The sequence below is a fragment of the Zonotrichia leucophrys genome, chromosome 2 (genome assembly GCF_028769735.1).
Source record: "Zonotrichia leucophrys gambelii isolate GWCS_2022_RI chromosome 2, RI_Zleu_2.0, whole genome shotgun sequence".
Classification (NCBI taxonomy): domain Eukaryota; kingdom Metazoa; phylum Chordata; class Aves; order Passeriformes; family Passerellidae; genus Zonotrichia; species Zonotrichia leucophrys.
In genome coordinates this window covers 97,423,852-97,445,415 of record NC_088171.1, presented here as the reverse complement: position 1 = coordinate 97,445,415, position 21,564 = coordinate 97,423,852, and the positions used below count along the sequence as shown (strand labels likewise).

General features: G+C 34.0%; 1 protein-coding gene across 1 annotated transcript in view; it reads left to right on the top strand.

Annotated features, from left to right (window-relative positions):
• CCDC102B (coiled-coil domain containing 102B) overlaps positions 1-19,629 on the top strand; it is a 122,619-nt gene extending 102,990 nt beyond the window's left edge. Inside the window, exon 5 of the mRNA XM_064703471.1 lies at positions 19,425-19,629. Coding sequence (XP_064559541.1) covers positions 19,425-19,514 — 90 coding nt within the window. The 3' untranslated portion in view covers positions 19,515-19,629. The remainder of the gene's footprint in view (positions 1-19,424) is intronic.
• Positions 19,630-21,564: the final 1,935 nt, after the last annotated feature.

The following is a 21,564-nucleotide window of genomic DNA, read 5'->3' as shown; positions in this document are numbered from 1 at the left end:
CAGCTGCATTTTCAAACACAAAAGCATTTTGGAGGAAAACAAGTGACATGGCTACATCTCCTTTTTTGACAAGATACTGTTATTACAACTCCTTTTGTTTACACAATGCTTACACTAAATTGTATACGAAGTAATGAAAAATTGGAAAAATTTAAGAGATGTTTCACAAAATCTGTAAAATACTCATTCTTTTTTGGATTTTACTGGAATTAAATTAAGGTTTTGAATTTTTTTAAAAAATACCTTTATCAAAAGTAAAACCTTTTTAGATATTTCATTCATACCTACATTTGTAGCAAAAACCTGAGGTAACAAAGAGGTGATATTTTTAAGTTCATTTACTCTTCAGATAACTTAAAGCTTTAATTTGAATTCTTGAAAATGAGAGTTTATTCAGTGCATTTACTTTTGCTTCGTTTTTAACTCTGTGATGTTTCTAATGTTCTAGCGGATGAATATCCCACTTTTCCCTCCTTCCTTGCCACCCTGAGGGCTCCTGAACTCTGTCACAGGATCCTGCCTGTGCTATCGCCTGCCTCTTCTTTCTGTGTGCAGTGGGGACAGAATTAGAACCAGTGCAATCAGCTCAAAAAGGAATTGAGTCTGGGAAAGGGTCAGCAGGTTTTAAAATTAATGATGGTGGTGTGGACCCAACTGATCCTGGTACTAAAGGCTCTGATCTTTTAATTGATTGAAGTTTAACTTTTGAGAAATCAAGTGAAACACAGTAAAATCTGTAGCATTTAATAATTCCTTCTACAGACATGATTTTGGTGTTAAACCTGAGAAGTGGAATTTATATATATTAATGTTTTTAATATATATAAAGGTAATGGGAAAATAGCTAATACAATAAGGCACAATAGCTAATACAATACAATAGTTTTAGAAAAATATAAAATACTACGAATTTTAGAAAAATTTAAAAACATGCAATCGTATAATGAACCTCAAAATAGTGGAAGAATAACCCATGTAATTTTTCTGGAAAAAAAGATTAATGTACTCACAGATGTATATATTTTCTTCTAGTCAATTCTCTAGTTTGAGAGATTATGCTGTTATCTACTTTATGAATTTTGTTAATTAAAGTTGCTACAAAAGCATAATTACCAGCAAATAAGACTTAATGAAAAAGGAAGCTCAAAACATGCTGCATTTTTTCTCCTACATCATCTGTGCCACCCTTTTGCTATTCCTCAAATTCATAATGTCATTTTTAATGAGCTAGTTTCGATTTGGAGCAGGAGTACAGTAGAGAGTTGACAAATTAATACTACAGAGCTGTATGAGCACATTTTTCAGTCCCATCGGATTTAGACTTCAAATTCTTTACTCATTTATCCTTTGAAATTCTTTTAGTTAAGCTATTCATCTGCTGTATTTCCAGTTTACTTAAACACACTGACAAAAAGGTTGAAAAAAAAAAAAACACCAACAAAATATTTCCAAATAATTTGAGTGGAAACCAGAGGCACATTATGATACAATAAAAAATACAGATTTTCTTTTTAATAATATATTTCAGAATATGGTATAATATACATTTTCTCTTAGAGCTTGCTCTAAAAGAAAATTCTGATGTTTACCCTTCAAAATCAATTAATCTCTTTTGAAATACATGAGCCAACATTTCTACTCACTGTAATTTTAACAGTGTAACAGATAAGTATGGGTTTTTACACATTGGAAAGAGTGTGACTGCTTCATGTCCTGTCCTGTGGCTTACAATGGAAGGATAACAAGATTTTGCCTCCTGTATTCACCTTAGACTTTAAGCCAGAGGAGGACTTGGTGGCTATTAAGAAACATGCAACTCTCTGAAATTTATGAAAAATGCAGCTGTGCAAGGAATACAATTTTACTTCTGTGTTTAGAAGGTTAGAAAGAAACTATGGACATCTGTAAAACAGCACCTGTAAATGTTGAAAAGCTCTGCTCCGGCACAGTAGCATGTATGTACAGCTCGTAAACAGCAGGAGACACCAATCTTGATGTTCATAATATTGGATGGATCAGAATCTCATAGAGCAGACTCTTCTATTTGCACAGTCTCCTATAGTAGCTCATTGTTGCAGTAATAAGCACACAGGACTCAGTTTCTTCATGCAGGAAAAGCTAATTCATTATTCACATAACTCATTTTTATACAGTTTCCACAGATCTGTAAAAACCTCAAACTCCAATTGTCTATAGTTTTCTTGCTGCTCAATTCATTGGTTAAATGGTGTTTTGTATGTAGGTGCTGAGACTCTCTATTCTTAAATTGTTTATATATATTCTTCACTTGATCTCGTGGGATAGACTTATTGTTTTTGTAGGTTTGAACAGTTCTCTTACCAGAATAGTTTGTTGTGCTAACTGCTTTCATTCTTATGATTTTTTTACAAGGGAATTTACAAGCTGACTGCTAGCTTAGCTAGAGTAACAAGGCCTAAACCATATTTTATAAGGACTTCCTTTTATAATATCTCTACCAGTATGCAACAGCTCAGGTACTGAAATAAAAAAAAACAAATAAAAAAAAAATTAAAAGAGACATCTTATATGGCTTTGTTTAAAAACAGCAACCTTTATTCCTGGATATGATGATGGTGATGATGATGATGATGATGATGATGATGATGATGATGATGGCAACTGAAAGAATTCATCTTATTATATTGTACACTTGAAAAACTTCCATGGCAGAGCATTACGCTGTCTGGAAAGGCCTGAAGCTGTTTGTGTGTCTCTGTGAGTGTTCATTGCTATATAAAGCCCCTATAAGCCTCCACAAAAACACAAATATTTGCTTACTTTAAAATAATACCTGAGTTTAAACTTTTTGACTCACAGGGCTTTAGAGTACAGACTTTAAATCAGGTAAATTGATTGTTCTGCTGTCAGATGCATGCCTTTTGCCTTCCCTGTTAAAACATGGAATATTCTGATGAAGCTGGCAGAAATCAATTTCCTGCACCAAAGACTCGTTGAGACTTTTGAAGTGAAATGCTTCATAACTTTTCAGTCTACCTGTTGTACATCAATCCTGAATCATGAGGTTATATAATATTTGCTAGAACTTCTTCTTCCAGCTGCAGAGAACCTGTGGAATCTGCAGTGTTTTGAGGCAGGTTCTGTTCTGTGTGTGCAGCTGGCATCCACGTGCTGAGATGGGCAAAGGTCTGCAGGACTGGGCTTGAGGTGATGCTCAGTGGAGGAACTGGGGGCAGAGGTAAAATGGGAATGGCAAACAAGGGAGTATCAGATAGTAGGGGAAGGGACAGAAGGAGATTCGGAGAAGAAAGGGTGGTTAACAGGGCAGGTGTGAAAAGGGATGCAATTCTCAATCACGCTAGTAAGACTGTATTTTAAATAAAATTTGGGTCCACCAAAAAGTTGTGAGGGTCAGTTCTTCAACTTTTAGCTTATGAGACATTTGATTTCTGCAACCATAAACTTATATGTATTTTGTAGCAAGAGGCAAGAGGAGAGCCTACCCAGAAGTCTTACCTTTCCATCATACAATTCCTCCACAATTTGGATTTTTTCATTTTTTTTCCCTGTCCTCAGTGGAGAATAAATTCTGAAGTTCTGTACCACTTCTATCCCCCCAAAATGTCTGTCTTTCTGCCAGTAACATACGTTTTCCAGGAGTAACGGAGGAGGAGAAGGCAGACTTAATGTTTCAGCATGATGTATCTAACTAAACTGATCAATATCACCATCTTTACTGAATAAAATTAAGTTTTTCTTTATATAGGATTGAAAGAAATAGAGTGAGTGTTTTTTCTGTATCAAGGGACTTCCAAGCCTCCAGTCTGTGATCTTACGAGGCAGCTATGCAGTGTAACTCAGTTCTTTCTTGAAAGTGTATGATTTATCACCATGGAAGAACAGTTTGAAAAGAATATATAAAATTTTCGTTTCTTAAAATGAAATTTGACGTCTGGGAATAAGGTTCCAGGTTTCAGACTACATGAAAAATGAATTATTCAGATGCTTACAGGGGCAGTATTCTTTTTTTGATGTAGTTTAACCTTATTTCACTGAAAACTTGCCTTCCTGAATAACCATCAAATATTCAGCCCATATTCAGACACTAATTACTCTGAGTTTGCTTTTTTATCCATTTTTGTGTGTTTAATGCAGAAAAGCTTCTGATGAGGGTTAGCTCATATTTAGATACACACAAAGGAATTTTTAAAAAGTTTAATTAAAAATTATATAATTGATTAACTCACCAACAGCATTAAGCAACAAACCTTTAGAATACATGTTGTAGTAATAATTTCAATAATGAGTTCCTCTAAAAATAAAAATGTATTTAAGCAGATTCAGAGAGTGACGAAAGGTGAAGGTTTCAATTACATACAGCTAGATGAATGGGACTTGGAACAGGCAAAGCTGAAAGATGTAAAATATGATTGGTGTGCATGCTACAGTATTATATCCTTCAGGGGCAGTAAATTATGGCTACAAATTAATGCATTGTAACATCAAGCAACATCACTAAACTTTTATGCTTGTATCAAATTCAAAGTGGAAATTTCATTTGAAAGTTGGGTCCCAAAAAGGATTTTTCCCCTTAGCAAAAGAGTGTGAAAAATTGCATTTGCTGCTCTTGCCTCTGCAGTGGAGATATTAAGTACCTTGAAAGGATATAAAATTGGGTTGTTTTTTAGTTTGCTTTTGTTTTTTTTATTTGTTGGATTTTTAATGGATATGCCCATTTTTCATAGTGGAGTTGACAATTCAAAGAGTTCTGAACCAATGGGTCTTGGGAAAGGAATCCCTTCACAGGGATTGATTCATTCCAAACTTCATAGCAAACCTTCCTCTAACCTAGAGCTTAAATTATTCACATCTTGCCAACAAATCACATGGATACTATTTCAATAAACATGAGCTATTACATTGTCTTGTGAAAAATGAATGTGGAAAAGAATATCAAGTGATATGTAAAAGTTTTGTAAAGACAAGATTTTGTATACTTCTACCAGTTTAAATATTCCAGGCAAAAGGCAAATTGTACAGCAACCTGATGCTATTAGCTTCTGCAAAAAAATAAAATACTAATATTGTTTCTCTATAGCTTTAGAATCAGTGTTCCAGATAATTCAAACTTATTTTTCTATGTCCTTCATTCTCAAATTGAATGTGTTTTCTAAGCTGACATCAGGGATGAATTTATCTTATGACATACTGATTAAGACCTTGAACTCTTTTTGTTACTGATTTAATGTCAGCACAGAAGTAAATTTCAGTACTAGAAAGAAATATTTAGTAATGCAATAATTCAAGTCCTTTTTTTTTCATTGTGACTGACAATGTTGTAATGCCCACAGCATCAACCACATTGCTTCCTATAGGCCTGCAAAACTTTGGCGTATGAGGATATTTTTATTATATGCTGATTATCTGCTATATCAGCAACACATATATCATTATTATCTACTCATATGAAAGGTTCTTTTCCTTACATTATATTCTTTTGAATTTTGTGTCTGAACTAAATATCCACCCCTGCAAGCAACAGCATTTTGACAAAATTCTATAAATGTTTCAAAAGGGAAAATGGAGCCTATGATCTCATGGTTCCATGAGATCTATTTTAGTCTATTATTAAGAGATTATTAGGTCACTAGTGGAGTAAGAGTTTGGCTAAATCACTAACAGTTTTTAAGACAACAAAAAATTAGATTTCAATATGTGAAATAGGTGATCTTTTTTTCTAAATCTTCTTCATGATTGCAATAACATATTTTCTTTCAATAGTATTGAATTCATATGTACAGTAGAGGTAACCAGTGCATTAGTCTGAAACCTAACCTGAAGTATTGGATGATTTTCTTAAATATAGAAATATTTCTGTCACTGTGAATGTTCTTGAAATGAGTTGTTGATCTTTCCTGAAATTGTTCTGTCACTAAGCAGAAATACCATTTGTAGAATGATTATTAAGATTATTAACCTGTAATTAAACAGCAAAATGCTTTACTTGAGATGAGATAGTAATTATCATAGTCTTGAAATGTACAAGATGGTGATTTTACAGAAGCTTTTTAAAGAACCATGCAAGTCACAAAACATTTACACAAGAAACACCTTTTTACACATCATTTAAAGTTTCAACTTTTCTGAATGCATCACTTCATGCTGAAGAGTATGAATGTGTTTCATGACCAAGATTAGCTAATGGTCTTCAGCAGAATTTGAAAACGTTTTCTGTAGTCAACTGTGCATTTTCTGGTCCTGAAAGATTGCTCAAAAGATAATTTGTCATGACAGTTTCTGTGTCAGCAGCTCTTTTCTTTATTCCTGAGAGCTTTAATTAAATCTTTTAGCTGTGCTTATCACTTCTTAGAAGATATTTCAGTTATGTTTTATTCTGGGGACCAGAAGAATCACTTTCTTCTAGTTTTCACATAGCAATGTGAAGAATTTTTATTATATAGCTTCTTCCAACAACATTTCCAACAAGTTAAAACTTACATTACATACACTTTTTTTTGGGGTAGCATGTTTGTCACTCATCAGTTCCATACTTGAAAGCCTCCTGCTGTGCTTTGCATTTACTGTCACTTGCAAAAAATAATACTGTTTGTTACTCATTTTTCTTCAAACAAGTTCCTGAGATGATTTTAAGGAACGGATTTTGTCTGCTTGCCCACACTGGAAGTGTGTTTAAAGACATAGAAGCAAACAAAAAACATGGATGGTTTTTGAAGCATCAATACAGATCTGCGGTGACCACCACTAAAATTTTATGATAAGTCTCACACAAGACAACCTGCAATTTTTGAGAAAGTTCCCCAGGGTGTGGCATCATTCCATCATAGCAGCATATGGACTGAAGTTACTTTTCAGTAAAACTTCTTTATTTGTAATCACTAGACTAAACAAGAGCAAATCATGCAATCAATATTTAGCATTTGAGGAAGTACAGATTTTCAATATTTAAGCAAAACTATTTACTTGACACACAGGGATAAGTTTTTTATCATACATTATATCATTTTAGAAACCAATTCATAAGTATACATATTGCATTGCAGTTTTTAAATAGACAAGCTTAAAGTCTTCAGAGGCACTTAAACTTTTGTGGTTTGACATCTAAATGAAAAGTTAATGCTTCTACCCAGAATTGATCTACCAAAAAGCTTGCAATTTGTAGCAAAATATATGACTTCAGAATAATTTAAAAATTAACTTGTATATTCAAAACAAATAGATGCAATAGAAAAAAGAGAATGTGGAAAGGAGTATAAAAGATGAACATTAATTAGAAAGTGATGTATGACCAAGTGGTGGGATTTACAAGCAATTATGCACTTTGAAGAAGGTCCTGGAAACCTATCATTGGAATGATTACTTATTTTCATAAGTGTTTCAAAGATTTACTTCCATATTCTAGAGTCATGTCCCTAAGGAAGCCAGCTAAAGCTGGTTTCATGAGATATGAAAAATGAAATACCTTTGGATGGGATGAGGGGAAAGTGTGGAGTGAGAGAAGCAATATTGCAAAATGGGTGCCAAATAGGCTAAGTTATGTGAAACTGGAGCATACAGCAAAAAATTACGAGACTAGTGATGCTTCCAGTTTTATATGTTTTAATAAGGCAGACTTTTGTTGGAGTCCAGTGCTAGCCAATAAATTTTAATTCTCAAATGACAATTATGGAGATGTTATTTCAACATTTTTAAGGCCATTCTTGATCTCAAAAAAAGAAATAAAATACACTACAATTATCTGAATTACGTAAATTCATCAATATTAACAAGAAATTTAACATTGATTGCAATGTATAAGGTTGATAATAACCCAGAGTTCTCCAAAGAAGAGACTGTAATTTGACCTTTTGCTTGAATTCATAATACAGACAAAATTCTGCTGGGTTTTACTGGAGAGAGAAAAATCCCAATCTGAAATCAAAAAGGCTGAACTTTATGTTTGCTTATGCTGCATTTTGGTGCATTGGTAGCACTTTAAAGTAAAAGAGAAACTCATCCTTATAAATCTGAATGTTTCTCCCTGGTAAGGGAGGATATGTGTCCTAAATTCAGTTGGAGTAAAAAACCACCAGAAGCAAAAAGTCCTGCAAGTTCTGGCAGACTTCATTTCACATTTACAATTCTTCAGATGCCACCTCAAACCCAGCTGGTTTCAGATTTTGTTTTGAATGCTCAACAGTGCCTAATGAGTGCCACAGAAAAACATCACACAAAATTCCATCCAAACTGGTGTCCTTTCTGGGATGGAAAAAAGTAAGTCCCTGAAAAACTTTAAGAACAAAGCAGGTGTCCCAGGGATACCATGCAAGATTCCAGGAAAATAATCAAAATCCAGGACTCCTCAGTCAGAGGTGATGTCTTTTAAGCCTTTTCCTCTGCCAAATTGTTCAGTTGCTTTCTGCTCCCCTGTAAAGCTTTTATAACAGATTACTACAAGAGGTCTTCAGACTCATGTTCTGTTAAAATTTATTTTGTACTGATAGAGGTTGTGACCTGCTCCCTTTCACTCCATCATATGCTTCCTGAAGTTTGTTTAGTCACCTCTGCTGTTCAAGCCAGACCATATGTGTGTTAGCATTTCTGTGTGGTTCTGCAAACCTTTTCTTGGTTTGGCATGATTTCTTGTCAGGTACAATAAATATTTTATTCAGTATTCATCATGTGATCATTTATTGGATTAATATTGTAGCATAAATATTGTGTGCCTCACTTATTTTCTAGCAATTCACTTTTTTCTTTTTCCTTTTTTTTTGTGCTTTACCGCTCCAGACCATTGTTACACTATCTTATCACTTTCTAAATTCTGCATAATGATCAACCATTTTCTTCTTTAAAAAGAGGGTAAATGTTCTCACTGAAAAAGCAATGGGATAACTAAGAAAAGCTATTAGTTTTCTAAATGGAATATTTCAGAAGTTTCCAACTTGAACTCCTGCAAATTAAGATTATTTACAATCTACTTGTCTATAACTAATCAGAAGATCAGAAGTTAGTTATTTCCAAATGACTTTTTTTTTCTTTTTTTGAATGCTGACAATCTGATGATTCCTTTCACGGAATTGATCTCACTGTCACTTCACTGATCTCAAAATATCATATTTAGAAATCCTGAATGATGATGTGCAAAATTTTTTCTAGATCCTATAACTCCAAGTACTGCACTTTTATCTTTTTAGGCAGAGAAATAGTAATGTATTTTTCTATATCTATCATGGTGTGACTTATCAAAAAAAAAAAAAAAGAAAAGAGATAATCTATTTTATAATCTACTAAAATTAACAGCAGCAAGCAAGGATGGTCTGTCAACATGGGTCTGTCAGCATTTGTGGTGCCTATAGGCTTGTGCTTCTTTACTATTACCTGGAAAATATTTGGCACTTAGTTTTTCATTTGTGCAATAGTGCTTCAGTTGTGTTCCAAACTTTAGAAAATTAATAGAGAAAAGCAGATCCAGTGTTCTAACATTCTTACAGTTTTAGATTCATAGCTGTTTTTCTTACAGACATAAGATTTTTAAAGTAAAACAGCATCTCACACTTGGAGAATGCAAATGTATTCCTCTTAGAGGCACTTTAAGTGCTTCTTTATGCAGATGACACTGCCACTAAAGAGTTTCTTTCCCTTCCCAGTACAGTTGCACTTGTCATAAAAATTCCAAAGTGATAGCTGAAGACTGCAAAGTTAAAGTTGAGCAAAGATTATTCATATTCGTTGCATGTTGTATCTAAATTTCTAGGTTATAAGGAGGGGAGGCTCAAGAAAACTTCAAAATTCTTACTGACGCCAAAGAGTTGTTCCAAAGAAATTATTTGTGTGTGCTCATGATTTGTATTAGTTTTGTGAATATAGCTCTATAAATTTTACAGATACATCAACATTGACCTGTCAGTGCTGCTTCTTTCACAATTTCCAGGGGAAAAATATATTTCTCCCATCAGGTTTAGGAATAATTAAATGCTGTGTTCATGCCTCATCTTATTCAGAGGTAAATTAACTCATACACATACATGAGTTTGTGACAAATATGTCTCTATTTTCATGTATGATTGGACTATGTTCAATTTTCTATCTAATATAACTTGAAATGGATGAGCTACTTCACCAAAATGTCAAGGCCAATCACTATTGCAATCTCACAGTGAATAATTCTAATACTCTTTGTGCATCAGTTTATGCAGTTAATGTAACTATAGTGGCACAAAACCAATTAAATCCAGCACATACAAGACATGGACAGAATTCAGAACCACATGATGAAACAACCAGCCTGCTTGGTTTAACTTTTTGTGCTCTTTAAATCTAGCATAGGTCATGTATGTATGTGCCTCTGAATTCTGATATTCTATGGATCTTCTGTATCTTCTATAAAATGCTGTAAAAATTCTTAAAATCTAAGAAAATCTACCAAGAAGACAATATTTTCAAACTGTTTTTGGATATTTCAGAACCCAGTAAAGTGATGGTCACTCTAAGTCCCCTGCTGTGATTCAGAATTTTCAGGAAATAAAGAAAATACATTAAATAAGCTATGCCTGTTTAAAAACATAGCAGAAAGATGGATTCAGTTTCTAGTCAGAGAAGAGCTTCATAGCATTTTGGTCCAATATTCTATTGATTTTAATGACATAAATACAACTACAATATTTTTTATTTATTATATATATTTTTGAGAAGTAGCAATTTACAGGCATCTAAAGAATTGTTTGAAAAATTTAATCTGGAATTAGCAGAAAATTTAGAGATCTGAAAAAACAAGGAACTGCAAAGCAGCAAATAGAAAAATGGAACAGTAAGTAAATTAATCTATGAAAAAAAAAGGAAAAAATTACAAATTTTCTGTATTGCAATTGAAAGAAAGAACGTTCAAGATATAAAACCCTTTCTATCATTAGAAGTTATAAATAAAATCGTAGAGGATGTGAAATTAAACTCAATTACACACAATTAGAGCTACCAGTATTCCATCTTCATGTAATGTTTAGGGGTTTTTTTTAGCTTTAAAGCAAAACTGTGCAATAAACCAGCACTGTGTGTGCTCCAGCTGCTGAATGGGGCATGTGAGAGTATTGGGTGCTTTGCAAGAAAAGAGTCTTGGACTGTTCCACTCATAGGCAGCGAGCTGAGAGGGGCATGAATGAGATTTACAGAATCATGAAGGCAGGGGATGGGCTGAGCATGGCACAGTGGTGGGCCAAAGGTGAGAAACAGGGGTCACTGGAGCCTGGGTGAGGGCAAGGATAACAAGGCAGCGTTTGCGCAGCCTTTTGCACAGAAAGGTGCAGAAGGGGGAGACAGGAAACCATAGGACAGTCAGTCTCACCTCAGCCCCTGAAAAGGTAACAGCTAAACCTGGAAACCATTTCCAAGTGTACTGAGGACAATAAGTGCATTGTCTGGATCCAGAATTGGTTATCTGAGTTGCTGGGCAACAGGACAGTAAGGGAATCCTGAAAGTACAAAGTTGGAACATCTCCTCAGACATTCCCGATGCAATGGTTCTGGATGCTAGAGAACTACCAGAAAAAATAGTGGTAGAAATGCAGTCATTTCATTAGTAATTTTGTCCCAGCAATGTTGTAATCCAGAGACACCAAAATTGGACTTTTCAAAGGAGTGTGTAGGTAAGGTCAACTTATCCTGAAATGCATGGTGAATTAGGTGCATCAATAATATAATTGAGATATGGAAATTTTCAGGCAACTTTTCTTACCAAAAAACCCCCCAAACTTAGAAAAGCAGTGCTGTTAATTTTTACCAGACGTATGAATAGTATTTGGCAAATATCAATTTGTTTTCCTAACACGTTGGTAAATAGATAAAACACCATTGTGAAAAATTGACAAGGGAAAAAAATAAGCATGATATATATCTTATCTATTTGTGTTTTTCCTAATCTTTAACTGCTTTACTCTTTCACTGCTTTTGTCTTTGTCAGCTTTACTGCCATTTTGGCATCAGAGGCTTTTCCCCTGTTGCTTGCATACATAAGATAATTTTACTGGTCCTGAGAGCCCTTGTACATTTTTTATCAGACATGGTAGGTCCTAAGATAACAAAACCTTCATGTCATCAGATTACCATCACCATTTGTTGCTTTTCACTTCAACTCCCACATGATTTCAGCAGTCAAAACCTTACTAGGCACAGAACTGGAGATTAGTGCTTTGTGATACTTGAAAGCTGAGGTTCCAACTTCCAGCTGTATGATTTTCCAGCTGCATGCTATCTTTAACAGCTGGTGAGATAGTAGCTGCTATCATGTCAGAATGTGAAGCTGTGAGGAATGGAAGGGAGCAGAATGACTAATTGTAATGCACACATTCCCTTTCTATCTCTAGCTTTGCAAGTTTTGAAAGAAATGCCTTCCCTGTTGCAAAGCTCATAATCACAGCACAGCAGTTGTGCACAGTATTTGTTCCCACTCCAGCAGGTTCAAGAGATACCAGAATTTAATACTGTCAGAGATGAGCAGTGTTTTGGGCAATGATCCAAGGCAGAACATGGTCTATAGCATAACTCTCTAGTGCTTCCCAGAACTCTCATATAATTTTCATTCAATGACTATAACTAGGAGGCATAATATTGAATGATACCACAATATACTAAGCAATTTTTTCAGGAGTTAAATTATTTCTTTTCTTGAATGTACATGGATTTTTTTTTTCCTTTTTTTGAGGAGAACTTGATTTTGAATCTAAATCTTAGCACACTGTAGTTTTTTTCATTGTGAAAAGTACAAAGAACCTGCCCAATATAATTCTGAAATTACTTAATTTAGTTTCATGTCATATTTGGATGGAAAATAGCAAGTGAATATTGGACATGGGGAGGAAAGTTAATGTCTGCTTCATAGAGTTGTATCTTTCATACCTGGAAGAAGTAAGAGGAAAGCAATGAAGATGCATGCTGAGCAACTGTTAAAAGTTGAGAACTCTGAAAGGGTAAAAGAAAGGAAATTGAAGCTGGCAACCATGTAATTGCTGGGAAGGGAAAATATCGTGATTTTTATTGGTCTGGAGATTATGTAGGTGAAGATTTTGTGGCAAGTGAATTTTAATGTATTAACAAAGGAACTAGAAAAGGGCTTGTGCCAAGTGCACTTTCTTAGCCTTTTTTTTCAATTCTTAAGAAAAAATTGCTCAGAGAAAACATTATATACAAATCACACTTAAAACAGAAAGGAATGTATATATTATTTATATCTTCTTCTTTGTAGAACTAGAAGAGCTATTCCTGTGTTCAAAATCAAAAGACATTTTAAAAAAGAAAGAAATATATAAAGCATTTAAAAGAAATATTGAAACATGTTATACAAGTGTGACTTCTTGTGTCTACTTATAAGTCCTATGTCCTATCTGCATCCTTCAATATTCCTGAAATCTCTTTTCAATTTTTACTTTCAAATGTACTTAATTTTTGAGTGCTTGCAATACGAATGTAAAGCTTTGAATAATGAGAAAAATGGAAAAATCAGTTTGTATTTAGCCTAAATGTATGCTTAGCAAGAGCAAAAATGCTGAGACATGCTTTCTTTTCAAACATAAGGAAATTTTCTGATATCTTATTGTAATATGCAAGGAATTAAATATTTATTGGCAAAATTACATGAGTGATAAATGGAGATGTACATAAGAGAAAAAAAAATCTTCAGACAAATTTTGAAAAATGTATTCTATTCTGGATACTTTCACTGTAAAAGCAGATGATATTGGTATTCTGCTTCATTCCAGGAGGTTCAAAGTATTCTAGAAACCAAAGATAGAAAGGCCATTACTCCCCTATTACTATCATTCCCCTAAAGGTGAAAATTTTACTTCTTGTGTCCATTTTCTTGGGGAGAATGGATTGAATTTTTCTTCTATCATGTAGTTGAAAGGGAAAGTTGTCTTATTTGGACATCCCATAGCCTGCCATGGTCATATTCTAAAATGTTATAAATGAAGACAGATGTTATTATGCAAAGCTACTATGAGAAAAATATCTGAATATCTGAGAATTAACAACTTAAGAAAAGGAGAGCTTTTATTTTAAAGGTCATTTTAATTCTTATTATATGTCAGAATCATATGTCAGAACAGCAAAATAATTATGTTATAAATGGAAATTATTCTTTTGGAAAACCACAGTTAACAAAGGTTATGAAAGACTGTTCAAAGGAGTCCTTTCCTATTAAGTATCCACTGACTTGTATGTATCTTCTGCCATTGTGAAAGTTCTTACAGTGGGTAGTGAATTCAAAATTTCAGCACAGTTACTGTGATACAGAAGCAAAAGGTCTTGTTTAGTAGGAAAACTTTGATTAAAATATTCATTTTGTCATGTTTTCTAGGGAAAACATTACATGTGATTGTATAGTGAATTCCAGTGATACCTATTGTAATAATACACTGTACCCAGAAATGTACTTGGGAAATTTATTCTGACATAAATTTTGAAGTAAAAAGGGGTTATAATTAAATAAGAAAACACAAAAATTTTCTTGAAAGGAAAATAAAATCATAATTTATCATGGGTTCAGTAAGTAAAAATAATTTAATGATAAATAAAGAAAAAGATAGCTTGTGCTCTGGTGGATCTCAAAGGAAACACAACCTTTAACATTTAAAGAAAAAGTCATGCTGTTTGAGAGCACATGTAGTATTTTTAGAGATTGGAATGGCATAGTGGGTGAGTTTACAGTGGGTTTGAGTAATTTCTGCAGTATAAAATATGAAACCTAATTCAATATCCATATGTTCACTCATGATCTTTTACAGTCCCCTAATGCTAAATGGCAAATACATTTTAATTAAAGCAGAAGCTGACATAAATCCAAGTTCTATAATTTGGGCACTAACTTGTAATTCCACTCAGAATATTAATTATTTTATTCATAAATAAATGTCTAAAATTGTAGTTTAGTTTATACCAGTAGATGCTAGCATAGAGTTTTCCTTTCTGAACTCTGATTAGGTTTCATACCAGAGATCTCTTCCTTCCTTACCCACCAATGAAAATAGCTTAGCATAGCACCACTGTTGAGAGAGTAAATGACAAATGGAAGTGGTTCTGAACTGAAATTTATTATTGATTATTGCTAAGTGAAGTCTCATCTTTTTGTATTTAAAAATTACATATCCAGGATATTAATTATTTGTCTAAATTATTTGATCAAAACGTTTCTGATGCAAGTATTTGAGATTTTAGTGATAAGGGTTCATTTTCATTCTTATTTCACTTTCTATGTCAAGATCATGATGCAATATATGCCTTTTAGAAAAGCACATGACATAGTAAAGAGAATTCTTTTGAGAAGAGAAATATTTTTTTAGTCTCCATAGGAGTCCTAAATTTTAATAGGAATCTTGATAGGATTGAGCTAGCGTGGCAAAATTCAGCTAATCTAAGAGTCCTATGGAATCTGTAAATACCAAAAAGAGAGACAATGTGTTTTACAAAAAACTATCATTGTGTTTTTGGAAATCCATAAATTCCTTAAGCTTTAGTTTTTCAAGAATGAATGTCCTTAAAGGAGAAAAATATTTTGTACATCTTCATTTCCCTCTCTTCTCCACAGGTACCGGTGGATATTTATCAGAATATAGTCACCTTATATTTCTTGCTGTATTTTCATTCACGCTGCTACACTAATCCCTTACGATTTTGCCTCTAATCTGTACTCCTGAGAGAAGCACACATCTGTCCTTGGGAAGTCATCCTTGATTAAAACAAACAGCAACCTTGTAATGTCTCTCTGCAGAATCATTACAGTAAATTGTGTGAGGATTAAATAAAATGACAATAATAATTTAAGTATCATGAGTAGCTACCTTAAAATACTTCTATCTAGCTCTTCCATCTATTTAAGGTTTGCAAAGAATCCTACCTTCCATTAATACTTACTGTGCACTTTCACTAAAAAAGAGATTAATTGAAACAGCAGTGAACTTTTTAAAAATATTCTGTGGAGAAAAGAATGCACAAACGATATTAATTGAGCTCTAAAATACTGGTGCTAAACAACAAAAGCAAGGAAATGCACAGTGAAGCAGGAAATGTACCATATGTTATTGTATACCTGGGCACAATGGGGACACTATCTTAATGGCTTTCTTAATATTTCTGTTGTACCAGATATTGGTGGACATATGGTATGCTGCCTTTTTATACGCTTGTGTCTTTTCACAATTTTGTTAGCTGACTTTGATAGAATTTTCTGTTTGTCTGCTGTTAGGAAAAAGGCTTTAAAATGTTTTGCTTATTTATCTGGAGTTTGAAACCCATGCACATCATTTTGCTTATTAATTTATACCCCATTTTTAAAACTTTCTTCAAGAGCTGTTGCTTATTTCTTTTATTTTTAAGCTTTCCATAGTCTTAGTCCCTGTCTGGAAGTAATTTGAAATACAGTTGAGTGTTTCACATGCAGATGGGTTTTGACTCAATGTCAGTGCTGGCCAAACAGATGGCTAAAGAACAGCAACAGCTGCAGAGCTCACCAGGCTTTGCACAACCAGAATGGTACAACCATAGAATCATAGAATTAGAGAATCCTTTCGGTTGGAAAAGACCTTCAAGATCATTAAGTTTACCAGTTAACCCAGCATCACTAAACTATGTCCCTAAGCATCATATCTACACATCTTTTGAACACTCTCAGGGATGATGACACAACTACTTCTCTGGGCAGCTGGTTTCAGTGCCTGACAACACTTTTACTAAAGAAATTTTTCCTAATATCCAATCTAAATTTCCACTAGCACAACTTAAGGTAATTTTCTCTTGTCCTTTTTCTTACTTGAGCATTCATGCCACTGGCTTCTTCCCTACTGACCCAAGGAACCTCAACGAGCTCCAGCTGGCAGCAAAGTTTCCCATTTCTCTTGGCTCCTAGTGCCCTTCCAGCTGAGAAACAAAACAAAACTTCTTGTGACATCATTTCCGGGACACCACGTGTTTTCCAATTCGGCTGATACAGAATACCAAAGGGAAAGGTTTCCCTAATTTTTTATGGCCCAATCTTCATAAATGTTAGCATTTAAATAGGTTGTTCATTGCTTCCATCACATGGAATGCAACACATTGAAGTCACAGAAGTCCAGAGGTAGTTAGAGGAAATAGATCATGTAGCAGAGAAGAGCAAATGGGCCAAATCTTTTTGACATACATGTGACTTACTCCAGTTATATCCTGGCAAAAATTCCCTTCATTAAAGTGATCTCAGGGCTTCTTACTGGAGGTGATGGAAGACTGTTTAAACCAATGTAGAAACAAAAGGACGTTGTTGTACATCAGCTGGTCAATCGCCATTCTTAAGTCTTATAAGACATTACAGATCAGGGCTAGTTTTTTAACTAAGTTTTAGTCATTTCTGGCAAGTGTGAGTACCTTTGTCTGAACATTTAAAACTTGCCATTCTAATATTCACAGAGCAGTTCTGGTAGCAGCTCATTATATGTGCAGCTGCATTAGTTTAAATATGAAATAGAAGGCATAATGAAAGTCTCCTAACATTTTATAATGTCAGTAACCTTACATTGTATCTAGCAATGCCAGACTAATTGTTTCTGAAATGTTTAAATAAGAAATATTTTAAAAACAAATAACTTGATTTGTCCTGAAAGCTTACCATGTGCATTCCCAGGAAATCAAGTAATTTAAGTCCATAGCCATCAGTTACACCTAATATTTTTTCATATATTTTAGGGTTTTTTTCTTTAAATTTAATTTAAAACTTTTTCAGTTGCTAGTTTTAGGAATTCTATTTTTAATTTATATTAATATATGTTTGATTAGCACATGAATGGGAAAGGCTAGAACTGAGTAATTTTGCACAAGTATTTTAATAAGGAGTTGTTCATATAACTTATCTGGAATTTTTTATAAGGCAAAATCATTATTGGAAATCATTAAATGAAAGTAATTAAAAAGGAAACAGCCATCTCTTTCAAAAGGATTCCAGTAAAATTCAATACCAGCAACCAAGTTGCTGCGCAGCCCAGTCTTGTGTATCCAGCAGGGTGAAGAAATTGCCAGCTTATTGATTCTTACTGATGTAGGGCTTGACAATCAGTCTGTATCTGGAATAATTAGTGGGGATGTTAATCAGTAGACAGGAGCATCATGGTGTCCCTGACACTATAAAGAATTACACTGCTATGCCAGCTCAAAGGCTTTTACACTTTGGCAGCTTAAATGCTTTTGACATCTGACGCTGTTTTCTCTAAGAACATTGTTGTTTTATAAATAGTAGGCAGATTAGATTAGATGTGTGTGCACAGTGGCATGACTGACCTGTCCACACTGTCAGGGAATGGATTTACAAATGCATTACAATTGCAAAGAATTAACTGGGTACCATTACAGTGGTAAAAAGTCGCAGGTTCTTTGACATTTTATTCAGACTTTGTTCACAAGATTATTGGGGTCCAAAAATTAAGAGTAAACCAATGTGTTCATGAATTCTCTTTTCTGAAAACCTGTTCAAGACACATAAAGGGACAAGTAACAGAGTAATTGCACCATGGCTTTTGCTAGCATTTGAATGAAAGTGCCAAGATGGTATGGAGGAAATTGGAGATGTATGCCCCTAAGCTTAAAGCACAATTAATTAATCATGGATGAGATAAAAACTAGTAACATACAGAGGCAGTTCAGATCTGACATGATTTCCTCACTTTTACATAAAGTCTTCTCAAGTCAGCTTGTACTGTAGCTACTTTGGGTGTACTTAAGATCATAAATTTTGATAAATGTGTGCCTTTTTGTGCAAGGCTACTGTCTGTTCACTGTCCTCTAAATTCCCCAGAGTGTAATAGCCAGTTTCTGGCACCCAGCTTGAGTGGATGTTCTTGCTCTGCTGCACATTGTTATTAGGAATGAAACTTATCAACTCAAAACTTATAAAAACTGACATACTTTTATCATAGTTATGTTTCAATTATAAATTTTATAGTGCTTGTACTATCTCCCTATTGCTATTAATTTAATATGAAGACATTATGCCAAACTAGTGGCTAGAATTCTGTCAAATGAGGAGTTTGAGACCTGTTTGATCTTGTACACTATTTTCCACTTTCCCTTCTTGCCAAAATGACACATGAGTTAAAAGTAAGTGCTTTAAATGTATCTTGAATAGCAATAGGACTGATGTTCAGAACTGCCAATCAATAAATAATGGCTCCTAGCCATCAAAAGTGTAGCTCGCTTCTTTCTGTGAAAGACAATTCCAAGTAATTGCTCTGAAACCTTATGCTTTTTCATTTCTTATTAAGGAATCAGCTGAAAAAGGATCCAATGTGTACACTACAGAAAGGTTTCCTCATCTAAGTTCTAATGTTTCCTATTGGAATATTTTTCTTAGAAGAAATTTGAGCCGCAACTGTTTAAACTTGAACTGACTTTTCTGTTTCCTGTTGTGGTCACACTCTTTAAAAATTCCATTCCAGAATAAAGAGGTGGAAGGAAGTGAACGCAGGATTTGGGACCAGACGAAGTTCCTTGTCTGTTGTTGGAGATTCTACCAAGACAGTGAGTGAAGATATGGGAGATCACCAAAAACCCCTGCAGCAACGAGGCTAACAGCAAAGAGGAGAGGCCAACATTGCTCATAAAGACATACAAGAAAGTTTCATTGAAAAAGTGCATGTCAGATATGTATAGGAATACTGCGTGCATTGTTTCTATGCATTCCTGATTTTTTTATAGGAACCAAGGAAAACATGCTAGAGTCAGGGTGCGCATTTCTAGAAGACATGTTGGCCATTGTCATTCCTTTCCAGTTGTTCTAACTGTTCTCTTCTAAAGCAAAAGGTGGACTTTAATTAAAATGTTCTATATTTTACATTTGGGAAAAAGGACTTTAAAATTTTCATGGTCTATGTGAGAGAGGTTCACATTCTTTCCTGGGAAAAAGTTGAGTCTGAAATGGAAGTCAGTGGTTTGTTTCTTGCTTTCCTCATGTGTTTTATTTCATAACACAGTGGAAAAAATATCTGTATCACAGGATCCCCAGTTCTACCAGAGTGACATGTCTATTACACTTTTCTTTCATTAGAAAAAAGAAGGGAAAAAATTATTTTAAATATCCAAAAATTATCACATACACCTTTAGACTTAAAAAAATCCTTTCCTTATGTGTTTCTTGTACTCCTCACATAACAAAATAAATGCATCTCAAATTTACCTTATTGTCTACATATCACATTTTTATTTATATTTTACTTTATTAATTGTCCATTAAAAAGATTTGTAAATGTCACATAGGAAGTAGCATAAATAAGATAAACTGGAAAAGCAAATTTTGAGAATTTTAGAAAATTCACAATTTATAAAAACAATAGCAACTTTCAGGCATCAAGGGAGACATAAAGTATAATTTTGTTTGCCTTGTGCAAATGATAATGAGTATGTGCAGATTCTATTTCACAAGGCTTGCTGCAGTTGCTCAGGAATATGTTTGTTTCACTCCTTATATCCCTATAAACTGAAAACATATCTTAATGCTCTAGTTGTATTTAAAGCTATTTCCTTTCTAAGAGAGGGCTGTTAGATCTCTTGATTTCTTTTGTACCCTAGGACCATACAAAAAGTGAAAAGTGAAAAGATTATTTCTTACACAGCAATTGCATTTTTCCCAGGAATTCTCTGAGCTGCAGATACTTTGAATCTGGGAACAGAATGTTCTTATGACCCTTTCTGAGCTTTAGGCTGCTGCTGGAGATGGGATGTGAGAGCAGAAGTATCTGTGTTTTGACAATCTTTATATATTCTTAACCCTCTTTCTTGTTTGTAATGCTGAACTAATTTCAGGCACTACCCCTCAGTGCATGCTAAGGGATATACAATGAGGGAATTCTGTCTTTGCTGCCAGTAGCTGATTTGCAACTTCGTCAACAAGGTACAGGGATGCAGTGAGAAAATTTATTTTTAAATGGAATCTAAACATGTAATACTTACAAGAATTGACAATAAGATTCATAATTCTTTTTTTCATAATTCAAACTTCCTCCCTTTATTAGCTCACTGGTTCAACGTTTTATATTAGACAAAAGATCTCTGGACTTTTTCCATGCATTGTGAAATGGCACACTGACTTTCTCTAAAACTCCATCTCCTTTTCTTATGCCAGCATCCTCACGATGCCACAGTGTGTGAAATGGCTGCATTGAAAATGTTGATGTGAACAATAGAAATGGAAAGTGCATAATTATTGATTTTTAAGTGCTGCAGCAGCCAAATTTACTTCTATGGTTATACTGAAGCACTAGAAAGAATGGCAACACAACAGCTTACTGATAAAAGCTTGTATCATTTAGATTAACTTCTAAGATAAGATCTTTCTCTTTTTTTCCCTTTGACAAACCATTAGAAATACAGCTATTTTAGAGATAAAGTATGGTTTCAGCACTGACCAAAATACCTATAAGCTCCAGAGTATTTTTTTCAGTTCTCAGTAATTGTGCCTAAAAATCAAGTCAAATTATATTAGGGATTACTGGGGAAATTGGGATTCTGTCTTTTCTGTCTCTATTTCTAAATCTGTAGGAAAACCAATTGGTGCTGGAGAACACTTCTGTGCTAGCAGCT